Consider the following 25,695-nt stretch of genomic DNA (forward strand, 5'->3'; position numbering starts at 1 on the left):
TGTGTAAACTCGGGACCGGTCACGAACAGAAATAGGTTCATCTTTGCTGGCGAGGGGACGATGGTGATGTCCCGTCGTTTTCCACTAAAATTAGAAATGAAAGATGAGAAAGATGAGATCATAGCGTGCCTAATAAGGAATGGTGGCGAGTACGTTGATGGTCCTCATGATATCACCTAGTCCCTTTGTTATCTACTTGACATTTTGTCGTTTCAAAATTACCTTTTGAGTGAGCATTGCATATGAAGGTTTTTTAGTACCAGAAAGAAACCCTTATGCCGAATGGGAGGCCCCAAACATATATCATGTCACAAAATATTATAAACTACACCCATTGCCGCTAATACTCCAACTTTTTATCATCATTAATAACATAGTGAACTAAGTTTCGAAGCAGACACCCCCCTCCCTCCCTCCCCCAAAAAAGCAAAGTTTAGGAACATTTTGTGATGGGCAAATGGTACTTTTATCATCCGATTTCAGATATGAAAAGAACTTTCGCATAGTGAATGTAATTGAGATTTTTTATGGTATTTTCCTCATTTATATACCTTTTACTTTCTCTATATAATTTTAAACAAAAAAATATTTTGAGATATAATAAACATTTCTAGATAATCTTATAAAGCTACATTCAAAATATCATAACTTTTGTATGATACTTATATGTCAAAATTTTTCGTTGGATTACTTAAATGTCACTTGAGAGAAAAATGATCATTTAAGTGACTTTGGCGACAAATTCTAGTAAAAAAAATCTTTGGTGGCTTTTTTTATTAAAATGTTAATGCCTATGTGACTTTCTTTTATGAAAAAGAAATAATCTCCATACTTCAAATAATTGGACAGCTCCAACGGACTGTTGGATCTCTCTTCTTCTTCTTCTTGAAATGCTTGGATACTTCCATCGACATTGGTGATTCACCTCTAGAAAGGTCCTAAATCGATTGCTCTCTTTTACCAAAATTGCCTTTTATAGAGAAATTGAGACCGAAGGGAATTTTAAAATCCGAATTTGGATCTTGGAGTTCGCCAAATAACTCTCATACTGCACTTGGTCAACCATCAAGGCTATCGCAAAAAATATATACAAAGACTTATGTCTACGAACTTTAGATCATTAATGTGCATAGAAATGTATTATTTGTTGAACTTGTAAATATTTTTAATGGTCACAGAACATTAATATCCTTAAAATAACATATTGTTGTGAGGCACACAATTAAATCAGTATGTACAGCATACTATTGCATAAAATTAAATGGCCATAATTATTTTTAATATCTCCAACTCTAATAAACCATTACATAAATTCACAAGTGGATACATAAGCTAATAACTTGTATGTAAAACTTTGTAGCCAAAGATGATTTTTTGTTTTTTTCGTCATGGCAGTTCTTGATTATTTACTCGATTTTACTTATTTTATCTCTTTATCATTTTACTCTATTTATTGTTATTAACAAAACTTAACATGAATTACAATATCAAGAAATAGATATTAAATATCCACGTTGAAAAAGATCGAGTAACAAGTTCAAGCCAAAAGGCATTGTAACCCAATGCTCTTTGACCATTAAATCATGTCAGTCCTTACCCATACTAAAAGCTATGATGAATTGGGCTCATCATGTACAACCTATGTAGCATCGACATTTTCCGGGAGTCTTCGTGTCGTGTTCGATACTTTGATACGTGTCCGACATGCTCCGACACTTCTTGACACGCGGCCAACGAGTGTCAAAAAATTTGACACATGGTCAACTCTCTCAATTATGCTCCGACACGCGAGTTCGAAATTTTGACACGCACATGATCAATTCTAAAATTTTCTAATACTTGAGGGGTCAATAAAGAGGGAGGGTTGGTGGCTAGGCATTGCTGTCACTGCCATCGTCGAAGGAGGCCGACGACAAAGGTGGTAGAGGGGGGGTGGGGGAGCCCTCGCCTGACCGATGAGGCTCACCCAGATTTAGGCGATGCCTTAGCTGAGGCTCGGGCAAGAATCGCCTAGATCTAGGTGACACCACGCCCTCGCTTGGGCCTAACGAGGGTTGTTGGCCCTCGCCTGGGGCTAGGGAGGCTTGCCGGCCACAGGCGAGGGCCGACGTTGTTGAGATCTAGGCGATCCTCACTGGCCCCAACTGACGAGGGTCGCCCTCCCTTTGCCGCCTAAGGTTGGCGAGGTCGTCGGCCCCCTCCAATGGTGGCTGGGCATGCCGCTGATGGGGACGGCGGCGGCGGCATGCCCAGCCATAACCCTGCCTCTTTGCTTTTTTAGAATTGTTTTAGTTTTTTTAAAAGTCTTTTACCATGAAAGAAGTAATAAAAATGCTATATATGATAAATAAATAAATTTAAAAATACCGTTTCAACATTTTTTCTTTAAACAATATTTTTTCCTTCTAATTTTTATGTATTATTGTAACAAATTAAAATAATGAATGATATTAATTGATTTTGAATTAATATTTTTAGTGTAAATTAATTCTAGGCTCTTTTTATTTTTATTTATTTATGTATCTATATATAAAAATATATGTAATATATAACGTGTCGGAACGTGTCAGAATTCTCTATTTTTAAGAAATGACGTATAGTATCATGTCGTGTCACATATCGCATGTTCTTGTCGGTGCTACATAGTGTACAATCCTAAGCATTGAAGAATATTTCATCATCAACATTGTCTCAGGTGTTCAAAGTATAAAGAAGCCTTTAAAAGTTTAAAGAAGAGGCAAATTTAGCTCTGATAAAAGTTTGGAGAATATATTCTCCATGATATTACCATATACTTTAAGCTCTTATTCTTCGAGAAGGCAATGCTCTAGGCTATTATCAATATATCTTGCTAGTATTTAATGACCAAAAGAAATATAAGATCATGATAGTTATTTTTGAAACAGATGATATAAAGTTTAACATATAATTGTAATTTTAGATACTAGAGGAGTAAGCGTTTTACTGTAAAAACATATACATATCATATAATATCTGGCATCATTTCACCAGCCGGTGTAAGATTTCTTACTATGTATAGCGTTACTTTCTAAAAATACACACATTGAAAATCTTCGCACGTGATGTCCGTGGCCATCAAAGGTGCTTTTTATCACCAGCAATGAGATAGGGGGTCCACCGCAACGCGGTAGCACAATTTGGAGGTATTTTGAGAAAATGAATTTTAATGGCAGGTCTTTTGAAAATTTCTCTCATCTACATGTGTATGTATTAAGGTCAAAACTGAGTTCCGTTCGACTCTTCACAAAAGCAAATCTTATCCCTAAAACTACCTCACGACTCTTCCAATTAGAAATAAAACAGTAATTAGACAAGCGGTTAATCTACCTTGACTAGTTTCCCCTCCTTTGCTAACTTCCTTTTTAATTACTACTACAACTTCTTTATCCACTTACATATGACAATTTTCATTTTCTAGCAATAAACAAATTTCACAACAAAATATGGACAAGTAAGATAAAAATGATTGTGGATTTGCTTAGGGTGTGTATGAGACAAGTATATCAAATATTTTATGAAATCACTGTTAACTAATTAAAAATCAGAGGAATGCATTGTTTAATATTTAAATTTTCTAGTACTTTTCATGTGCAGAGTGGACTAATAAGGAAAGAAAATAAGAATATGAAAAATATTTGAATTTGAGACCTCTTGTAAATAGAGAGATGGTAAAGTTTCTCACATTGCTTGCTTACGTGATTTGTATACTTTTTATATTCGTATGATTTCCTCTTACTTAATTGTTTGCATGATTAGGTTAAAGTGTTTAAAATTTAAATATTTTAATAACTGAGAGAGAGAGAGAGAGAGCAATTGATGAATACCGGACAAAAAATATAAGTGAAGTTACAGTACCTTTTGCTTTTCTACATTATAAAGGGAACGAGACAATCACGATGCCCTTTCTTTTCTTTTTGTTCAGATACGATGCCGATTTTCTCAGACATCGCTGCCCTACAGCTATTCAAACACGTGAGTCACCGTCCTCCTCCTGCTCTTCATTTTCCCTCTTCACCGATGACGATCGTACCCCAAAAGAATCCACAGCGTGAGTCACGACATTAAACGACAATGATGAAAGATACATCGAAACTGACAGACAACTCACTGATGATTTAAGGATTGCAGTGGAATCGAGAAGGGGCGACAATGCTATGCTACTCGTGGTCCCGTAATGAGAACTGACGAAATGACGCGCCCAGTGCATTTATTCAAAGATTGAAAAACACGTTGACGGGGGACCATGAATGACCAGTGCTGCAATTTTAGCTTTTTCAAAGCAAATATGATAATGTCCCCGTTTAGTCGTTTTCAGTACAGCACGCGCTGAAATTAGAAAAAAAAAAGTGAAACAGAGGAAATCTAGGGTGCCCAAGAAAGAATAGTGACGAGTGCGCTGATGTCGCACATGAGATGTCGCACATGATATCATCATTCTGCTTTATTATCTAACTTGAGATCTTGTCGTTTTACGCAAAGAACCTTTTGCACGAGCATAGCATATAAAGACCACAAAAGATTCTAAACTATGTGTGCTGTAACACTAAATCTCAATTATTTGATCGTGTCACAAAAATTCTAAATTATACCAATTAACCCCAAGGTTCAAACTTTTTCTTATCACGTTGATAAAAGTTTAGGATTTGATGACATGAAAAAATTTGAAGTATTAACAATATAGTGAATGAAATTTAAGAACTCATTTTGGTTAGTATAGGATAGTTTTGTCACTTTGATATAAGGTTTGGAGTTTTTGTGACATGGAAAGAATTTTGGGATATTAGTGATACATTGGACATAGTTTAGAATTTTTTTTTTTGGTGGCATTATTCCTCATATATTTTTGTATACCTTTCACTTTCTCTACAGAATTTTAAAAAGGTAAAAAAAAAGCATTGACAAATTTTTTTTTCTAGATAAACCTACAAAGCAATGCTATATATGCTTGAAAGATAATGTAATCAATAATAAATATAAATCCAATTTAATGCAAAGTAAAAATAAGGCCGATATATATATATATATATATATATATATATATATATATATATAAGTGTCTTGAATCTGGGGAAATTGTCCAATTAATCATAAAATTATTGCTTATATGTCAACTTAATTTTAAAAATTTCAATTTTGTCAATTTAATTCTAAATCTTTATGCAAGATTTCAATTTAGTCATTTTGACTAATTTCCACTAAAAATTGCTAACGTAGCAAAGTCAGCAATAACTAGATTGTTACATTGGCAACTTTAAGCGAATATTAAATTAAATAACTACATTAAAATTCTACGCAAAAGTTCATGACTAAATTGCCAAAATTAGAAAGGCTAAGACTAAATTAACATCAATATAATAGATTTATGACTTATTAGGTAATTCCCCTCATTTAATTTAAAACTTCAAGCTTTCTATCCTTAGTTTGGTGGGTGGAGATCGTAAAATGCTTCTTTGGGTGTCTTGACAGATACTAATTATTGAAAAATAACTCATTCTTATAAATGGTTGTTGAGACATTGAATAGAGTAACATACAGGGTAGAAGATTTATGTTCTAATTTAGCATAAATGTAAATCTATGAATTTTGTCAAAGGATGTTTGTCCTACTATTAAGTGGCTTAAAGATAGAAAAAGAATTTTCATGTGATGAATTTACCATTTGATAATTATCATATGGTATAATTGATTAATTATCATTTTGTACGTCTTATCTACAAATCTCATTCTCTATAGCGTCACACGAATGTAATTTACTTTTGATTGGTTGTCGCAACACCGTATGAAAGGTGTATAACAACAGTAGAGAAGCATCTCTATTTCGAATGTGAAAATGATAATCCAAAAATGAAAAGCACCATCGCCGGCACGACACGTAGCCGCACCTACTTTGTCGGTTTTCACATGATGCAATCAAAGGTTGTGGGCACCGATCCCAAAAAAAAAAAAAAAAAAAAAAAAGCAAATCAATGGCTGTGCGAACGGGTACATGAGGAAACCACGACTTGGGAATATGAAAACAAAAGAAAGATGACTCTAAAAGATAAGATTTGGAAGGCGAGAGTTCGTACCAGCTAACTGGTGATGTCCGTCCAAAGCAATTGGGGATGAGCTAAAATGCCAGTCGTGACGTAAGAAGACTGAATAGGCGATGTCGATTATCAAATATCACATGTCTGTTTTAATTATATATTAGTGAATCATGAGAATTTTTTATTATTTTTATATATTTTATATTTATATGCAATTTTTATCAAATAAATAATATGACAGAATATAAAAATATCCGATTCTATTATTATAATTTACTAAAGAGCCTCGCTAGCATGACGGGATAGTCATACTGAATTTGTAAATGTTGCATGATAAGTTAATAACTACAATTTTCACTTTGTGAGAGGTGAATAACTGAATTTGAGACCTTACCGAAAAAAAAAAAAAAAAAAAAACTGAATATGAGAACTGTGGAAGGGAACGTTTTGGTTTTGGTGTTTTATTTTATTTAAAGGAATAATATCACATTTTATTCCTTTATTTTTGTACAAAAATAAAAATTGCGATATATATATTTTAATGTTAAAAAGACTCTTGCAATATTTTAGAAATTGTCTCAATACACTTTTTCACTTGCTGGTCGATTTTTGTCGGCATGTAAAGTTGTACAAAGAAAAATTGCGCTCTATATATTTTTTTTTAATGTAAAAGGGCCTCTTTCAACATTTTAGAAACTGTCCCAATATACTTTTTCACTTGCCGGTCGATTTTTGTTGGCATGTAATAGCAAAAGTTCCCAAACAGACATTGAAATACACGTATCAGGTTACAATTCGTTCCACGATGTTATATGACTCTAAATAGCGTGCCATATTAAATAATAAAAATGAAAACAGAATTACAAGAGAGAGAGAGAGAGTCGGGGTCCATTGTAGTTGCTACGGTGCAGGCTGAATTTCTAACTTTCCGCAACCATGAATGTTCATGCTCAAGTTCGTGAGCGTTGTGGCAAGCTCGTAGGGATGGCCACTTAATTTGAGCTCGCAATGACCTGGGTGCACATCACAACTCAGCCTTGTTTAAGAGTATTGGCAGAGTTAAATGTGTCACGTGTGTACTAGTTTAAGGTTTTTTTATGACAACAAATTAGTTTAGGATAAATTTGTCATAACTATACTAGTTTAGGGTTTTTCGTGATATTATTCTATGGATTCCGGTGTGGACTTGCTAGTCACCATACCACATTTACCATATGTCATCCATGTCAACAAATTTGACAAAAACCTAATGGAAGATAAATTTATCACAAGTGTACTAAGTTGGAGTTTTTAATAGTCAAAAAATTAGTTTTAGATAAATTTGTTACATGAATACCAGTTTGAGATCTTTCGTGGTATTAACTATAATACTTTCATAGGCATTTTTCATTATTTTACTCCCAATTTTAAAAATAAAAGAATTTTTTATAACATTACACGCGCGCGCGCACACACATCAATCTATTATGCAATTTTATTTTCTACATGTAACAAAAAACAAACATTAATCAAACATTCAAACATTTAAGGAAATCACTCGTAGATTTTAGCTTTGATATTAGCCTTTCACTCCCCCTTCAGTAGGATTATGGCTCCATCATTATTTAGAGGCCTTGCTTGTTGAAATATAAGACCGAGAGAGACACACACAGGAAGAAGAGTTGTCTGCTTAATATTTATAAAACTGACACCATAGCCTTTATATAGGTTACACTAATAGGTAACTACCACAACCCACTAACTTAATGTGCAGCAACAACCCCATATAATAGGAGTATTGCTCAATAGACTACTAACACGTGAAAAACAAATTAAAAGGAAATTGACTTATTCAACATTCCCTCCCTTAAACTGATGTTTTGAACAATCAGTTTAAAGTACATTCTCTCAATTTGGAATATCCAACAAGCGAGAATTTGGAATATCCAACAAGCGGACACCAAGGAGCTTTCTCAGCTTCTAAAATGTGGGCAACTTTAGAGGTTTAGTGAATATATCAGCCACATGATTTTCATTTTTGCAGAAAACTAGCTCAATTACTTCATCTTTTGTAAGATCCCTTAAAAAGTGGTACTTCACATCTATATGCTTGCTCCTCCCATGTAAAACCATATTTTTGGAGAGTTTGATGGCTAAGCTATTGACACAATAGATTGTAGTTGCTTCCTGTTGTTTGAACTGAAGCTCCCCAAGACTCTTCCATAACCATATGACTTGATAGGCACATGAAGTTGCAGCTACAAATTTTGCTTCAGTTGTTGATAAACTGACGATTGATTGCTTCTTTGAAGACTTTGAAACCACCTCTAAACAAAGCATGAAGACATATCCTGAAGTACTTCTTCTATCATCAACATCTCCAGCATAATCGCTATATGTAAATCCAAACAAATATGACTTTTCCCCTTTTTATAAAATAGCCTAAAATTTTTAGTTTCTTTCAAATAGCGAAAAATCCTTTTTGTAGCTTACAGATATAACTCTCTTGGGTGCTCCATATACTTGCTTGTAAGGCTCACGTCATGCATGATATCTGGTCTTGTCCCTGACAAATACATTAGGCTTCCAACAATTTGCTTGTAGAGAGTGCTATCCATCTTGCTTCCATCGGGATCCTTCAAGAGGTTCAATACAAATTTAGTTGGAGCAATCACAAGGTTGCAATTATTCATTTGAAGCCTATCCAAAATCTCTTGAACATACTTCTTTTGAGACATAAAGATTCCAACTGCAAATTGAATCACTTCTATGTCTAGAAAATAATGCATCAATTCAAGATCAATCATTTCAAATTCATCCATCGTAGACTTCTTGAATTTGTTAAACACGGCACTATTATTCCCAGTAAAAATAAGATCATCCATATATAAGCATACAAGAGGTAACTTTCCACCATCACCAATAGTGTATGCTCATATGGACATTTTCTAAATCATTCCTTCAAAAAGTAGGCATCAATGTGACTATACCAAGCTCGGGGAGCTTGTTTTAACTCTTTTAGTGCTTTTTTCAATTTATAAACTGTGTGTTCACTACCAAGCTTCACATAACTAGAAGGTTGATCAACAAATACCTTTTCTTGGAGGTAATCATACAAGAATGCTGACTTCACATCTGATTAGAAGATAGGCCATTATTTCCATGTTGCTAAAGCAATCACCAATCTGATCGTGTCAAGTCTTGCTACAGGTGCAAATACTTCTTTGTAGTCCAATCCAAATTCTTGCTTGTAACCTTTCGCCACCAAGCGTGCCTTGCACTTGTCAACTTTACCATTCTTGTTCAATTGTCTTGTACACCCACTCGACCCCGATTGTTTTGTGTCATTTTGGAAGATTTGTCAACTCCTAAGTGTTATTCCTCTCAATAGTTGCAATTTCTTCATCCATTGCTATCCTCCAATTTTCTTTTTGTACTACTTTATCAAAGGTTGTTGGATCACAATCTGAAAACAAAGAAAAATGGGTAAGTGGATCTTCAGATTGATCAAGTCCTGTTACTTCATAGTCACTCATCCATGCAGGTCTCTGTCAAACACGATGAGGCCGATCTTCAGGTTCTGCAGCTGCACTGGACTTTGGACACTGCCTATGGTGATTTGGGCTGTTGTGAGTTGTTGTACCAGCTCGTTTTCATCTTCAAAATTCATTGGAACTTGCTTACCAACACCTTGCTCACCCCACGGCCAGGTTTGTTCTTTATCAAAAATCACATTATGGCTGATGATAATTTTCTTGGTTATAGGATCTTACATGTTATAGGTTTTTGATTGATCACTAATGTCAATAAGAACACATTTGACTCCCTTGTCATCTAGCTTCTTCCTCTTTTGGTCTAGAACATGGGCGTAGGCAATGCACCCAAAAATTCTAAAGTGATTTACTGCAGGTCTTTGGCCGCTTCAAGCTTCTTCTAGTGTCATATTTTGAATAGCTAGAGTGAGACTTTTGTTCAAAATATGAATGCTCCAATTGATTGCTTCAGGCCAGAAACTCTTTGGAATTCTACTTCTCCCCAAGAGACTAATCACCATAATTAGAATGGTACAATTATTCCTCTCGCATACGTTGTTTCATTGTGGTGTGTAGGCTGTTATAAGTTGTCTCTTGATGCCATACTTCACACAAAAATCTATAAACTCAAGTGAGTTGTACTCTCCACCATGATTCGTACGAAGGACCTTTATTTGATTTCCTCCATCTTTTTCAATAAGTGCTTTGAATTTTTTGAAGGCTGCACAAGCTTTAGATTTTTCTACAAGAAATACACCCAAATCTTTTGGCTAAGATCATCAATGAAGGTAATGATATACCATTTACCTCCATTGGAAATTGGAGATATTGGTCCACAAATATCCGAATGGACCAACGCCAGCGGGTTCTTTACTTTCCATGATTTTCTTTGCGGAAATTGAGCATGATGTTGCTTTGCTAACAACACAATCTTCATAGAATTCCAAAGGAGTAGAGATCTAAGGAAGACCACCGTCTTTTTTTATATAGTATTTGCAACCCATCGAAATTGAGATGCCCATAGCGAAAATGTGATAGCTAAGCTTCCTCCTTCAATCTTGCAGAGAAACATGAATTTGTAGTGTTATGGAGATATAGTGAAAACATTTGATTGCCCGTCATTTTGACTTGGACAATTAAACCCAATTTCTCATCTTCGATTTTGTAAATCCCACATTTGATAAGAGATTTCATATCCCTTCTCTTGCAGCTGACCAGCACTTAGCATATTAGTCTTCAATTCACGGACATATAGTAAATTTGAGATGGTCTGAACCGAAGTCCCTTTTGGATGAATTGCCATAGTTCATTTCCCCATCACAAACACAATAGAATTGTCTCCAAACTTCATGGTGTTGTGGTATGATTTGCCTAGATCGGAAAACATCTTCTTGTCTCCACACATGTGGTTGCTACAGCCAATATTGAGATACCACATGTTTGGTTGAGTTTTTTTCCTTCTCATGGCATACCATCAAAAGAGACTTTTTCTTTTTCTACAAAGTTAGTTCTTTCCACACTTCGTCTATTCAAATTAGTTCGACATTCAGATTTGTAATGCCCATGCCTATGGCATATGAAACACTCCACTTTTGATTTGTCAGCTGACCTTGGCCTAAAACTAGTTGAATGTCATCCTCCACGACCTCTTCCTCTCACTTGAGAATCACGATAGGAATGACTTTTAGGCTTTTGATCAATGTTGAAGCTATTGCGATTGTTGTTCCCTTTTCATCTGCCTCTTCCTCTATTTGCTCTTGTTGCTAATAAATAATGATCTCCAATTGAGGCCTTCAAAGCTTGCTCTTTCATCTCTTGCTATAGGAGTTTTTGTTCATGAACTAACAAGGATCCTTGCAACTCATCAATGGAGAGTTCTTCAATATCCTTCGCTTCTTCTATGGAACAAATAACAAAGTTGAACTTTGGTGTCGAAGATTGAAAAATCTTTTCAACGATGTGACATCCTTTGACTTGTCGCCATGAATTTGTATCTTATTGACAATTGCCATTGTTCGGGAGAAGAAGTTTGTGATTGTCTCTCCCGACTTCATTCGTACCATTTCGAACTCTGAACGAAGCGTTTGAAGCTGCTACCTCTTTGCTCTTGCTGAGCCTTGATACTTCCTCTTCATGGAATCCCATATTTGCTTGGAGGTATCCTTGCAAAGAATTGTCTCTAGAATAGATCTGTCAATTGCTTGGAAAATGTAGTTTTTGGCCTTGAGATCCTTCAATTTGATGCATCCAAAGCTGTTCTTTGTGCTACTGTCAACACAGCTACTTCTTCAGGTTCGGCAACTCTTAAGGAAACAACATCTTGATACTCCTTGGACTTGAGAAAATTCTCCATTAGCATGCTCCAACAATCATAGTGATCATCAAAGTGTGGAATAGTTGGTTGTACGAATGAATCTGAGGCCATTATTGTTGCTACAAAAATAGAACCATTAATGAAGCAACCTGCTGCTGCTACAAACGAAAAATAGCCTGCTACAAGACTCTCTTTTGACTGCTGCAAATGAAAGTGCTTGCTGCAAAAAGCTCTCTTTTGGTTCTGACCTTTTTACAACACTCAAATACACATTTTTCATCTTAATCTTGCTCTGATATCACTGTTGAAATATAAGAATAATTACATTTAAAGAATATGCATGAAATCATTAGCAGAATTTGGATAATCATTAGAAGTGATTTTTGACCTTTTTTTTTGGTAATCCGTCCTCGTCTTTTGTTGTACCTTTGTCTCTGAAGGACCCCTCTTTGCGTTTTCTCTATGTGGAAGATGTCTTCGTGAGCGATGGATATTGCAGAGAAAAAACAAGAAAAATCAGCCTTTTTCTATTCGTGCCCTTCTTCAAGAAAAATAGCTGTCCTCCCCTGCGAAGTGTCCTGACATGTTCTTTTTATATGTGAGGAAATTGCGTTTCAAAGAAAAGGACACAATTTTCTACTTTCACTTTGTGAGAATAGTCCAAATATCATCTGCCTTCGTCTCTTTCCTATTTCATATATATTTTCCTTTCACCACATATGGTCAGGTCATGAATATATATTATTATTCAATTCCCTCTACTCCTTTCCTTTTTTTGTCCTCCAATTGACCGAAGCTTTTAATACAGTATGTCCCTACCACTTCTAACTGCAATATCAACGTGTAAACTTGGGCCGGGCTTGGCCGAAATTTCAATTTACACGGGCTTATTCTATTTCACTTATGCTGAAGACCTCCTAGCCTTAATGCAATTAAAATATACTACACGGGCTTATTACCATAAAAACGCTCCTAATATTTATGTGTAATTAACCTAATATTTTTCTTTAGGGGTCAGTGTTCGATCCCTAATTTTATATGCAATAAATGCATAAATGGGTCATTAAAATTATAGGTACCAACACCTCTAAACCCATATTTCTCCAATGCCTATCGGGATGACCACAACATGTTACCAACGGGATGGACATAAGTTCTTGGAGAAGAATTTTAGTCCAGCTGTGCAATTAGCACAATTCAATTTGTCCATGGTGATATCCACGTTCCCTTATATATGGAGCTCTCCCTAAGTTTCCACGTTCTTCTTGCTCAATCACTTATTTTTGCTTCTTATATGTCATTCTTCGATCCCGCAATGTTTCTTTGTCTCAGTCCAATCAAACAGTACTCTTGTTGTGTCAATGACATAGTTTGTATATAGTTCCTTTGGGTCGTTCTCTCACTACAGTATAGGCTGCTACAAGTCTACAAGTATCAATTAGATATTGCACGTGGAAAATCCTCACCTAGTTATTCTCTCTATCTTCGATTTTCCTTTTCCATGATTTCTTGCTGAAGCCAATTGCTCAAAGGTCTAATAGTCGGACTCTAAAAATTTAAGTTATTAAATGAAAGCGTGGTCAATTATTTAAATGTTAAGTTGGTCATCCATTTACTAAGTTGCTTTTGGACGGTAATTGGTCATTTTGTAGATGCAGGGAGTACGAGAAAGAGGACCAAAGCATTTTCAGAGCGAAAAACCACGTGCTCAAACGAAGTACTTGTACATGCCAACTTAGATAATGGTTGCCCTAAACGTAGGCAACTCACAAACTCAAAGGACTCAGCAAACAGGCCTTTTGTTTCATGTCCCGGCCTATGGAGTTCTCGCATAACTCCTTTATTGTGGACATGGACCAACAGAGAGACGCATAGGTTCCCTAATGTGCGCCATGGCAACACTCAAACTTAACAATGTTCTTCATCATGCGGGGACAAACCGGACACTTCACGTCCTCCGGGATGTAGCCCACCGTGTTCGGGATGTAGAAGTGGTGGCACCTCGTAAGGACGAAGACCCGCTCGCGGTGCTCCTCGAAGGCCGCGTCGAACGTCTTCTTGTTCCCTTTGACCTGCTTCTTCCAAGTGGTCTCGTACTGGGACAAGACCTTGGTGACGTCGATTATCGAGTCGTTGATCACAACCTGCGACCCCCTCGTGAGGACCGCGAACCCACCATCCTTCTTGAAGTTGGGGTAGAGGCAGAGGATGTCCTGCATGAGGGGTTCGTGCACATCCGCTTTGGTTTGCAGTTTCGAGAGCATAAGGCTCTCGAGGCGGCTCCAGAAGAGCTGATTTTTGGTGACATTGTAGGCGGCGATGGGGACGCCATCTTCGATGATCTTCTTGACTGGCTCCTCAATTTCGTGGATTGCCTTGTTGTCTTCAGCTCCATAAAGGAGGATGTACTTTCGAGACTTGATCTGATAATGATAATCTATCGGATAAGTAATCGATGAAAAAGGTTCTTACGGATCAGTCCGCATATCTTTACAATCTAAAAGCAAACGATCATCCTCTAGTTTCAAGTTTTCCACAAAATTTCGGCAAAGCCTACCTCTAACATAAGATGGGTAGCATACGTTAGCAGAAACAAGACACTGTGTGTTAAAGATGAAGAACTTCAAACAAGATCAAGTGATCAACTCTGAAGATGATTTGTATTTCAGAATGATGATCATATCATTGTATCTTAGTACAATTGAAAGACAGAATGTGAATACAATTTCTTTGTTCTATCTTCTAAGAGCAATTGTACTTAACTTGCTTCAGCATTACGGACTTGAGCTGTTCTTCATTCTCTGTAGCTCTCTTCTCTTAGTACTGAAATCTCTTCAGCATTCGTTGATGATCTTGATACCTTGTTCAACTCTTGCGCTTCCTCTCTATCTTCTTTCTATCAGTTTTCATCATTTCCTATGTAAAGCAAAGCAGAGTATTTATATCGGGATATGTAACAGAACTTGGTTACGAGAGGAAAACTGAATATAGTAACTACTTTGAGAAAAGCCTAGTTGACTATGTTAAAGACTTTGACGATCATCCGAGTCATTGATTTTGGCGATCCGAGTCATTGATTCCTTGAGCATCTTCGTTCATTGATCGTCGATCCAGGCTGGTCTTCTTTATAAGATCTTTGCCATCGATTTGACTTTATGACTTAGCGATCCAAGTCATTTCTTTGGCGATCCGAGTCCTCTGTTTTTGCTTTGCTGATTTGCCGAATCCTCGAGTCCTCTGTTTTTGCTTTGCTGCATTGAGCATCTTTGTTCCATGTATACTTAACATCCCCCCGCAAATTGGGAAGGGGAATGAATCCCATTCCTAATTTGGTGCGAAGAGACATATGAGCTGAGTGAGAAAGGGACTTAGTGAATATGTCAGCTACTTGAAGATGACTAGGAACATGTTGGATAGAAATGGAACCGGATGATACTTTTTCTCGAACAAAATGGAAGTCAACTTCTATGTGTTTTGTTTGTGCATGTAAGACAGGATTGGCTATGAGGGAAATAACTGATTTATTATCACAGAATAATGATGTAGCTTTGGTGAGAGGAATTCCAATGTCACGTAGAACAAAACCAATCCAAGTTAATTCAGCCGTTGTAGATGCTAAAGCCCGATATTCAGCTTCTGTGGAGGACTTTGAAACGGTAGTTTGTTTCTTGGCTGACCAGGAAATCAAGTTCGAGCCTAAGAAAGTGCAGAATCCTGTAGTAGATTGTCGAGTAGTAGGACAACCTGCCCAATCAGCATCTGAAAAACCATAGAGATTTGTTAAATTTGTTGGAGTGAAGATAATAGCCAAGATGAACAGTTCCTTTGACATATCGTAACACTCGTTTTAATTGATGAAAGTCGGCCATTGTGGGATGTTGCATCTTCTGACAGAGGAGATTTGTTGCAAATGCTAGATCTGGTCGAGTGATAGTTAAGTATTGAAGACCACCTACCAAGCACGTATTCAATAGGATCCAGCGAGAGGAACTTCAGCATTTGTCATAGCAATTGGCCGTAGTGGCAAAGGTGTGGAAATTGGTTTGCAATCTATCATATGTGCCCGTTTGAGTAGGTCGTTGCATATTTTGTTTGACATAAGAACAAAGTCGTAGAGTATGTTTCACTTCAATGCCTAATAAGTAATGAATATAGCCGAGATCTTTCATTTGAAAGTGACGACTAAGATTCTGGATTAATGCAATTAAGAATTGAGGAGAGCTTCTGTTAGAATGATATCATCAACATAAAGAAGTAATATCGTATCGATTCGGTATGAAGCACAAACAGAGATGGGTCAGCTGTACTACAGACAAAGCCAATTTCAAGAAGAAAGTTGCTGAATTTGTCAAACCAGGCTCTTGGTGCTTGTCGAAGTCCATATAATGACTTGTGAAGAAGACAGACATGGCTTGATTTTTGAGAATCAATGAAGCCAGGTGGCTGTTCCATGTGAACAGTTTCATTTAAATCTCCATGAAGAAATGCATTCTTCACATTAAGTTGGTGTATTGTCCATTGTCTTGTGAGAGCTATAGAGAGTACTATGCATATTGTAGCATGTTTTACAACCGGACTGAATGTTTGTAAAATCCAGTCCCGCTTCCCCGATGAAATCCTTTGGCTACCGTGACGAGCCTTGAGTCTTTCTAGACTACCATCGGTGTGAGTTTGGTCTTAAAGACCCACTTACAGCCTACAACATTCATCAGTCTGTTCTTGGAACTAATGTCCAGGTATGATTCTTATAGAGAGCATTCATCTCTTTTTGCATAGCATTGTACCATCCTTTATCAGCTAATGCAGACTTAATGGATCTTGGTTCCATAGGAACATGATACTCAGCCAAGCAAGCATATTTTGGATTTGGCTTGATAATACCTGATCTGAGTCGGGTCTGTATAGGATGACTACTAACATTTCTCTGAGAAGAAGATAGATCAAGAGTATGTTGTTCTGTGCCAGAGCTATTATTGATAGGCAGAGTACTTGAGAAAGATGAAGAATTCTGACCAGATCGAGTTTCTGTGATAGCATCATTTTGCCTTGATGATAGAGAAGTATCTTGGAGCTGCATTGATGCTGATGAAGTCTGTTGATGCATCTGCTCACTTTCATAACTATCCATAGTAGGATGATATTGACTTCTCCCTACTAACTGATGGGAACCACTTTGGTTTGTAGTGTCAGAGCTTGAAGATTTGAGCAATTTGACTCCTTCAATCCATTGTCTATACAAAGGAGTATATTGACCATATTCATTTATCACAGTTTTTGTGAAAGGTAATAATGTTTCATCGAAGGTAACATGTCTACTGATATATATACGATTATCAGTAGGTACAAGACATCTATAGCCTTTATGCACATCACTATATCCCAGAAAAATACAAGTAAGTGATCTAGGATCGAACTTGTGTCTTGAATATGATCTTAAGCACGGATAACATGCACAGCCAAATACCCTTAAATGATCATATTGTGGCTGAGTATTATGAAGCTTTCTATATGGTGTATCCATTTTTAGCTTTGGTGTTGGAAGTCATTTTATAATGTAGTTTGCTGTAACAAAAGCATCTACCCAAAACTTCAGTGGGATCTTGGAATGATATAACATAGCCAATCCCAATTCAACAATATGTCTATGTTTTCTTTCGGAAACTCCATTCTGTTCAGGAGTGTGAGGACAAGATAGCTGTTGTTTTATTCCACAGCTTTGCAGATGATCTTGAAACCTTCTACTTACAAACTCTCCCCCTCCATCACTTTGGAAGACTTTGATCTTGTGACTGTATTGTCTTTCGACTAATGTCTGGAATTGAATAAAGATATCAAAGAACTCAGATTTCAACTTCATTGGATATAACCAACTGTATCGTGAGAAATTGTCAACAAAAACCACATAGTATCTAAACTTTTGAAATGAGTCTACTGGTGATGGTCCCCATATGTCACAGTGGATCTTTTCTAATGATGAGGTTGATATAGAGTTTGACAAAGGAAATGATAGAGCTGTACTTTTCGCTATTTGACAACTGCTGCAAGTTTTCGAAGGAACTGAAGTAACATGAATCGGTTTCTGATGATGAAGATAATCCACTATTTGAGTATTGGCATGAGCCAGTCTTTGGTGCCATACTTCGCATTGACTGTCTTCGACTTTGAGTGAAAAAAGGCTTTCTTTGCGATGTGTATTGACTTGATAAAGGCCCTTAGTCTTCCTTTCGAGCTGAATTGTTGCCTTGGTATTGTTGTCCTTTATATAAACACCAAGTTTATCAAAGATAAATGTGCAAGGATAGTCATCAGTAAGCTTAGACACAAAAAGAAGATTCTTCTTTATTTCTGGTACTATAAGAACATCATTAAGGGGTAATGTATTTACTTTTGTTTTTAGGTAAGTGTTACCAATGTGTGTAACAGGTAAACAAGATCCATTTCCAACCATTACTGTATCGAGACCTTGATATTTAGAAGAAGTATGAAGAATACCAAAATTCGCACTGATATGAGCAGTGGCTCCTGTGTCAGGGTACCATTCACTTCCTTTTGGATCTTCGATATGAATTGCTGTCAGAGCTGCTGGAATCTCTTCTACTTGATAGGAATTGTCAAAACGGTACCAACGGCGGAGAGCATCATGCCTGTGTCGCTTACATATTTGACATTCTAGTCTAGCAACCTCTGTGTCTTTCTCATCCTGCAAACTTTTTCTTGAGTTTAATAGAGAAGGATAAGATTTGTTGTTTTGATACCTTTGAGATTGTGTGGCATAAGGTCGAAATCCCTATGCAGCTGTAGGGAAGACATTCTTTTGTCTTAGATATTGATCTCCTGGCCTTTGGAATGTTGCATCTTCTCTGTAATTCTGATTTCTTTTAGTATAACCAAATGCTCGTCCTCTATTACCAGCAGTTCTGCCTCGACCAAAACTACGGCCACCCCTATAATTTCCTCTCTGAGCTAGAAAACCAGTAGGTTGTGAAAGATATTCTTCATCAGTACTTTCTTTTGGATACATTTGAGTCTTTCTTTGGCCGAGATAGGCCAGACTAGGATTAAACTGACTTCTGGAATAGGTCTTCATTCTGGATTCAAATCTCTCCAGTTGAGCTATAACTTCATCAAAGTCAGGTTGAGGCTTCAAACAATATATGGTGGTTCGAAGATTCTCATATTCTGGACCTAATCCTTCCAATATACCAAAGATCTTGGTTATTTCATCTACTGGTTTACCAATAGCATTCAACTGATCACATATAGTTTTGTATTCTCTCAGATAGGTGGAGAGGTTTTGATCAAGTTTTTGGCAGGACTGTAGTTTTCCTCTAAGCTCGAACTCCTTTGCTATTGATTTTTGTGTAAATCGTTTTAGAAGAGACTGCCATACCTCAAAGGATGTTTCTAAACCAATGATTAGACTCAGAATATTCTCAGTAACAGCCCCACTAATCCACGATGATATCAACTGATCTGTTCTTGTCCAATCAACCTAATCAGGATTAACAAGTTTTGAGTCACATCCTTCACCATCATTTTGCAACATTCGTGAAGGAGCAATAACATCACCATTAACAAAACCGAAGAGGTCTTGACTCTTCAGAAACCTTTGTATTTGAGCTTGCCACAACAGAAAATTATCTTCGGCAAGCTTGATTGTAACAAAGTTTGAGATGTTTACGTGAATTGGAAAAGGATATTTTGGTGTTCTTATTGCCATTGCTGCAAACTTTCAGATCAAACCAAGCTACCATACAAACAACCTAGAGCTCTGATACCATGTGAAAGATGAAGAACTTCAAACAAGATCAAGTGATCAACTCTGAAGATGATTTGTATTTCAGAATGATGATCATATCATTGTATCTTAGTACAATTGAAAGACAGAATGTGAATACAATTTCTTTGTTCTATCTTCTAAGAGCAATTGTACTTAACTTGCTTCAGCATTACGGACTTGAGCTATTCTTCATTCTCTGTAGCTCTCTTCTCTTAGTACTGAAATCTCTTCAGCATTCGTTGATGATCTTGATACCTTGTTCAACTCTTGCGCTTCCTCTCTATCTTCTTTCTATCAGTTTTCATCATTTCTTATGTAAAGCAAAGCAGAGTATTTATATCAGGATATGTAACAGAACTTGGTTACAGAGGAAAACTGAATATAGTAACTACTTTAACAGAAAAGCCTAGTTGACTATGTTAAAGACTTTGACGATCATCCGAGTCATTGATTTTGGCGATCCGAGTCATTGATTCCTTGAGCATCTTCGTTCATTGATCGTCGATCCAGGCTGGTCTTCTTTATAAGATCTTTGCCACTGATTTGACTTTATGACTTAGCGATCCAAGTCATTTGCTGGCGATCCGAGTCCTCTGTTTTTGCTTTGCTGATTTGCCGAATCCTCGAGTCCTCTGTTTTCGCTTTGCTGCATTGAGCATCTTTGTTCCATGTATACTTAACACTGTGAAACGGTCTGCTTAGTTTCCTTCAATTGATTCTAAATTCAAATAAAAATCTTTCCACCTCTCCATAAATTAATTAAGATCTTATAAATTAACTCATAGCACAGTTTTTCTTCCTTAAGCGAATGGGTAAAAGGAAAGTGAAAAAGAATTAAAAAAACATAGAACTACTTACAGCTTCATTTATCTTAGGAATGACCATGTCAGTCAGCAAGAGCTCAAACCAGCTGATGCCAGGCTTGCTCCATAGGCTTGCTCCCACTGATTCAGTGAAAGGGAAAGCATCCCATCCCCAAAGCCTAATCATGCTCATGGCATTTTTGTTTGAGACTCGTCCCTGGGGACCCAACGCAGTCACGATGGTCTCTTGCCTATAGTGCCACTTCTCCTTGATGATCTTGATGGCCACCTTGTTGATGAGTGTCGGGTAGCGCACTGAGTACCAAGGCATTTGCGACTGTAGATTCTTGAACTGGTTGTTCACGTCATCGCCTTCTTGCTCGATGATCGGGATCCACACGATCTCATAGCGCTCCTCATGGAACTTGCGCTCGCTGTAGATCTTGATGAGGATGGAAAGGTCGTGAGAGGTCAACTTTAGGTCGGAAATCAGCAGCATCACATTCTTCCTCCGCAGGGACTCGACCTTATCCTGTATGTAGGGGAACGATGAAGGAGGATCAACATTTCACTCCGTTGGTCGCTACCACTAAAGTCAACCACACAAATTTACGCCAGGCCCAAAACTAGGTATATAAGTGCCACTTAGGTGAGAACAAATGTTATGTTTTGATTTCAGCAAGTCAGTTGAAAAAGAGATCTTTGACAATGACGATTACGACCATAGCATCATTGTGGTACTCAACTATGAAAATAAAGTTTGACCAAAAAAAAAACATAAAGTGTTGTAGAATCAGAGAGTTAGAAGATTGAACCGTGGTCTTCTTTGAGCCAATGTAAAGTGGCTGAGGATCGTCCTTGATGTAAACCAAGGCCTTGATGAGCTCCACATTATCAGTAGGGGCATTGAATAGTCGCTGCAGCCTCGATACTCTCTAATTTCCTCTGCATTCAAATTGAAACTGATGAGAACGTTAGTCTAATATTCAAAGCATAAATATCACAAATTGAAAAATTAACATTTACCCTTTTTTGCTTGTAATCTTCGTAATGTCTCTTGATAGTGTGGTGGATCATTTTCACTTTCCGAACAAAGGTCGGAAGATCTTTTCCCTTGTAGCTGAAAATAACAGGAAGCCCTCTTTAAGAAAAAGAAAAAAAAGAATGCTCTCCTTTAAAATTCGAGTATGTTGAAATGCTTTTAGATGATTCATTACATATTTTCATAAAATAAAATAAAAGCCATAAAACATGTTTCTTTTTTCCCAAAAGAGACGCAAAGAAAGGGATCGTTAATGGCTCGTACTCATCGATGAGGCTGATGAGGCTGGTGAATTGAATCGAGCAAGCGAGGACACTGATGATGATCTGATAAACGCTGCTTGGGATGTCGATTGCTGTGGACAGCTCGGGAACGTCTTTACTGTCGTGCTCGAACTCCACGATGCACTCGGTCATGCTCAATGTGGTGTTGATCATTTCATTCAGAACTCCATACACTTGGATCTTTTGCACGTCCGAGGGCTTGGTGATTGCAGGTAACCCCTTCAATATGGCCAGCGATTCCGCGAGCTTGTCCGATGGTTGGACCTGAGTGAGTCGCCAAAAGTCACCATAGAATAGAGCAAGCGACGAAAGGGTAATCACAGCCTTATTGACCCAGGAGTAGCTCGAAAGCTCATGAAAGATCGAGATCATCGTTTCACGCACATTTTTGGTGTCTAATGCCTTGCATGTGATCTGATAACATGATGTTGATAATGTTGATAAATGGGATTAGTTATTTCTGGGAATAACTTTTAAGCAGTTTAAACCTTTTGGTAACTGTATAAAATTTTAATTATCGAAATAGAATTGTGTTTGGCATTGTCCTCAAAATTGCTACTTCAAATAATTTTTTTTAAATTTTTAGATAATTTTATTATTATTTTTCTTTTCTTTTTTTATAATTTCTTTCTCCCCTTCTTCTTCTTCAAGGTTGCTGGCAACGTCATTGGAGTGCCATCGGCCCTTGGTGAGGTCGTGCCTCGTCACCTAAGCCTCGCCGACAGTTAGGCACGGCTCAGCTGAGCCTTGGTTGGGTGAGTGGCCTCGCCAGTGGCTGGGAGAGGCCTAGAGAGGCTTGCCTGGCCACCGGCGAGGCTCGGCCTCACTCGATTTGGCGAGGCTGAGCCTTGCTTGCTGGTGGCTGGGCGAGCCTCCGGTGAGCTTGTCGAACCTCGTCCTAGCCTGGCGAGCCTCCAACGAGCTCACCAGACTAGTCACCGGCGATTGGTGGCAGTGAGCGGCATACGGTGGATGGCGGCGGGAGCAATTGAAGAAGAAGAAAGAGGGAATAAGAACAAGAAAAAAGAAAAGAAAAGAGAGAAAATAAGTGCTTGATTCTAGAATTGTTCCCAGAAATAAATAATCAACTTTTTTTTTAATTCTCGATTCTGTTTCAAATCTATTTCCGAGAACAAAAAAAAGAAAAATTTGTTCTCAATAACAAAATTTTCACCAAACGTATTTTTATTCGAAATCTACTCCTACATACAAAAGAATTGAAATTTTCACTACTGGGCAAATTAATAAATAGACTCTTATAAAAATAAGATTAATTAATTCTGTCCGATGCAATTTTCAGATCAATTGCTTTATCTTTCTCGTTTGTCCTTGGCCATGTCAAAAGATAAAAAAAGCAAGTAGAAAAAGGGCCAAGCGGGGTGGACAACCAACATGCTTTTGCCCATAGCTAAATAATGCATGTCTATCATATCGATTGCTTTATCTTAATCTTTTCATCTTGGCGAAGTCAAGGCAGAAGCAAGTACAGCATGATCTAGAGAGAGAGAGAGGGAGACCGGGAGAGATGTCACGTCAGTCCCTTCTGTCCTTGTTAAATTGGATAGTCTTCATCATAATTGTACGTGGCGTAAATGTACTAGTAAAATATTTGGGTCCCCACCCAAACGTTCTAGGTCCATTATTGTTGAGGAATTTCGCCTTTATTAGATAAAATAAGGAACAAATGGACAAAGGTATAATAAAATTTCTAATATCTAATAAAGTATGTGGTAAGTGTGGAAGATTGACTTATGTTATACACCATACCCACATTATACCTCACCCTCTAGGTGAGAATTCTTTTTATCAATATTTTCACATTACGACAAATATCGGAGTGGATAAAAAATATCCGATGTAGAGTTATTTTCGGCCAATCAAATGCAATGTTGGGTTTGTTTGCGAAAGATGGTCAAATTCACTACCGCTTACACCATAAATGCACCCTTTCGATAGATTGTTAAGCTTACTTAGTAAAACCATTTTAGATTGTATCTCTCACACGCCCCCACACATATGGCATTATTTCAATTTTTACCTTAGGGTTGATGACGGAGTCGGCGATTGTGGCAGTTCCACGGAGGGCGTTGTCGACGAGAAGGAAGAGAGACTGGACGTCAACGTCTCCTTCGTCGGGAGCGTGAGTGTCCACCATCTCCTTCATGAACTTCTCGTCGTCGAAGATGGCAAGCAGGCTGTTCAACATGCTCTGGTCAACCTTGCTCCTCTCCCTCCGGAGAATCTGGCCGAGGGTCTTGCTCGCCATGATCTCGAATCTCAAAGAAATAGAGCAAGAGGAGAGAGGCTAGGCTTTTGAGTGTTTAGAAACTAGAGGAGGAAGAGAGTGTGTGGGCGGTGTGGTGGGGTGAGGGCAGGCTTGTTCTATTTATAGCCGTGGAGGCAAGGAAAGAGACTAGAGATAGAAAAGATTAAATTTGAAAAAATGTTTTTAGGTGAACGAAAAACTATCCAAAAGAGACCACCGGCCATTGCAGCGTGGATGGTAGATCCTTTGTCCTCCACCGAGGAGGCCAAGGTTCGAAGCCCCTGCGAAGTAGGGAGGCTGAAGTGATGTGTGGTGACTTAAGCATGGCATCGGGGTGGTGGTTTCCCCGCTAGCAACACCTGAGGGTTTACGTGGCGGCTGTCGGCCAAAGTGGTTCCTCCAGCAAAAAAAAAAAAAAAAAAAAAAAAAAAAAAAAAAAAAACTATCCAAAAGAGAGTGACCAATATCAACAAATGTCTGAGCATTATTATGAGGGTGGTACGCTCGTTACAGAATATTATTTGAACAATAAGGTCTTGATAGATGAACTTGTCACTACAACCCTAACGAGGTGTAAGTGTGTAAATAAGTCAAGCGTTGAACTCGGCACCGCCTTAGATGAACCAAAGACTTTTGAGATTGAGATGTGTTCCATATTCAAAATTGGAACCATTTCTTCATGTCCGTTGGAATTAATTTTGTATGACTTGACCAACCACATTACCAGCACAAGTTTCCATTGTGAAGTAATTCTTTTATAGGTCAATACCGCAAAAAATTCCAAAGTAGTATATATGTGACAAATTTACCGAAATTATTATTTTTATTATTAAAAACTCTAAACGGGTACATTTCTCTTATTGATGAATTTACACTCATCTCTACCAAATTTATGCTCATCCAATGATATAAGTGGTTTTTTGGTAGTTAAAAAATTAGTTTGGAATAAATTTATCACAAGTATACAAGTTTAGAGATTTTCATGATATTAGCCATTTAGTTTTCAATATATATAGACTATTTTAAGTATGTAAATTTCGATACCATCCGAGAATTGTTGCATTAACATGCTCTAGTGAAATTTCATGTAATCATAATTTGTATGCTGTAATAATTTGATATACCAATAAATTTATTAGAATCAATAAATGCTGAGTATTGGAAATAATAATACTGATTATAATTTAATTTCAACAGATTTAAATTAATTTACAATTTTATTTTTATTTTTAGAAATACTATATTCGTAGAAGTATGCTTATCATTATTATTGTATTCTAAGATACTTCTCGGATTTTTAGTTGCTCATGAATAACACGCAATATGCACTTTGGAGCAACGGATGAAGTAAAAGCAATTTATGACCAAACTCACTCCCTATAAAGAATTTTTAAATCTCTAAGGTAAAGAAGTAAGGAGTTATATTGCAGAATAATTGCAAGATGAATTATTATTATAAGGCCAATCATTGTGGTTACTGAATTATTGAGTACAAAATTCTAAAAAAGTCTGCACAAAATGTATATTGTTGAGTTATGTTTTCAATTTTGATTTCAAACTAGAATGTATTTTCTGATAAGTGTTCATCTAATTACTGTGGTTTGATTTCTCATTTTACACGTTTTAACTAAATCACCCAATTTCT

The 25,695-nt window shown here is 37.1% G+C and overlaps 3 protein-coding genes across 3 annotated transcripts in view; all 3 read right to left on the reverse strand.

Annotated features, from left to right (window-relative positions):
* LOC120287626 (protein SIEVE ELEMENT OCCLUSION B-like) overlaps window positions 1-24,160 on the reverse strand; it is a 67,626-nt gene extending 43,466 nt beyond the window's left edge. Inside the window, exon 1 of the mRNA XM_039300632.1 lies at window positions 23,823-24,160. Coding sequence (XP_039156566.1) covers window positions 23,823-24,050 — 228 coding nt within the window. The 5' untranslated portion in view covers window positions 24,051-24,160. The remainder of the gene's footprint in view (window positions 1-23,822) is intronic.
* Window positions 13,581-20,990, reverse strand: LOC120287624 (protein SIEVE ELEMENT OCCLUSION B-like). Its single transcript, XM_039300629.1, has 2 exons — window positions 20,514-20,990; window positions 13,581-14,298 (listed from the first exon to the last, which is right to left on the reverse strand). Exons 1-2 carry the CDS (start codon window positions 20,955-20,957, stop codon window positions 13,756-13,758), a joined length of 987 nt encoding a protein of 328 aa, XP_039156563.1. The 5' UTR covers window positions 20,958-20,990; the 3' UTR covers window positions 13,581-13,755.
* Window positions 21,283-22,171, reverse strand: LOC120287627 (protein SIEVE ELEMENT OCCLUSION B-like). Its single transcript, XM_039300633.1, has 3 exons — window positions 21,765-22,171; window positions 21,485-21,578; window positions 21,283-21,403 (listed from the first exon to the last, which is right to left on the reverse strand). Exons 1-3 carry the CDS (start codon window positions 22,154-22,156, stop codon window positions 21,353-21,355), a joined length of 537 nt encoding a protein of 178 aa, XP_039156567.1. The 5' UTR covers window positions 22,157-22,171; the 3' UTR covers window positions 21,283-21,352.
* Window positions 24,161-25,695: the final 1,535 nt, after the last annotated feature.

Source organism: Eucalyptus grandis, chromosome 8, assembly GCF_016545825.1.
Source record: "Eucalyptus grandis isolate ANBG69807.140 chromosome 8, ASM1654582v1, whole genome shotgun sequence".
NCBI lineage: Eukaryota > Viridiplantae > Streptophyta > Magnoliopsida > Myrtales > Myrtaceae > Eucalyptus > Eucalyptus grandis.

Bases quoted from the DNA above. Each gene is read 5' to 3' on its own strand.
- LOC120287624 (XM_039300629.1), bottom strand. From the start codon at position 20,957: ATGCTGCTGATTTCCGACCTAAAGTTGACCTCTCACGACCTTTCCATC. The intron at 14,299-20,513 runs GTAAGTAGTTCT...TATCATTATCAG, and splicing joins TTCCTAAGATAAATGAAGCT to ATCAAGTCTCGAAAGTACAT.
- LOC120287627 (XM_039300633.1), bottom strand. From the start codon at position 22,156: ATGATCTCGATCTTTCATGAGCTTTCGAGCTACTCCTGGGTCAATAAG. The intron at 21,579-21,764 runs GTACGAGCCATT...TGTTATTTTCAG, and splicing joins CTCATCAGCCTCATCGATGA to CTACAAGGGAAAAGATCTTC. The intron at 21,404-21,484 runs GTAAATGTTAAT...ATTTGAATGCAG, and splicing joins AAGATTACAAGCAAAAAAGG to AGGAAATTAGAGAGTATCGA.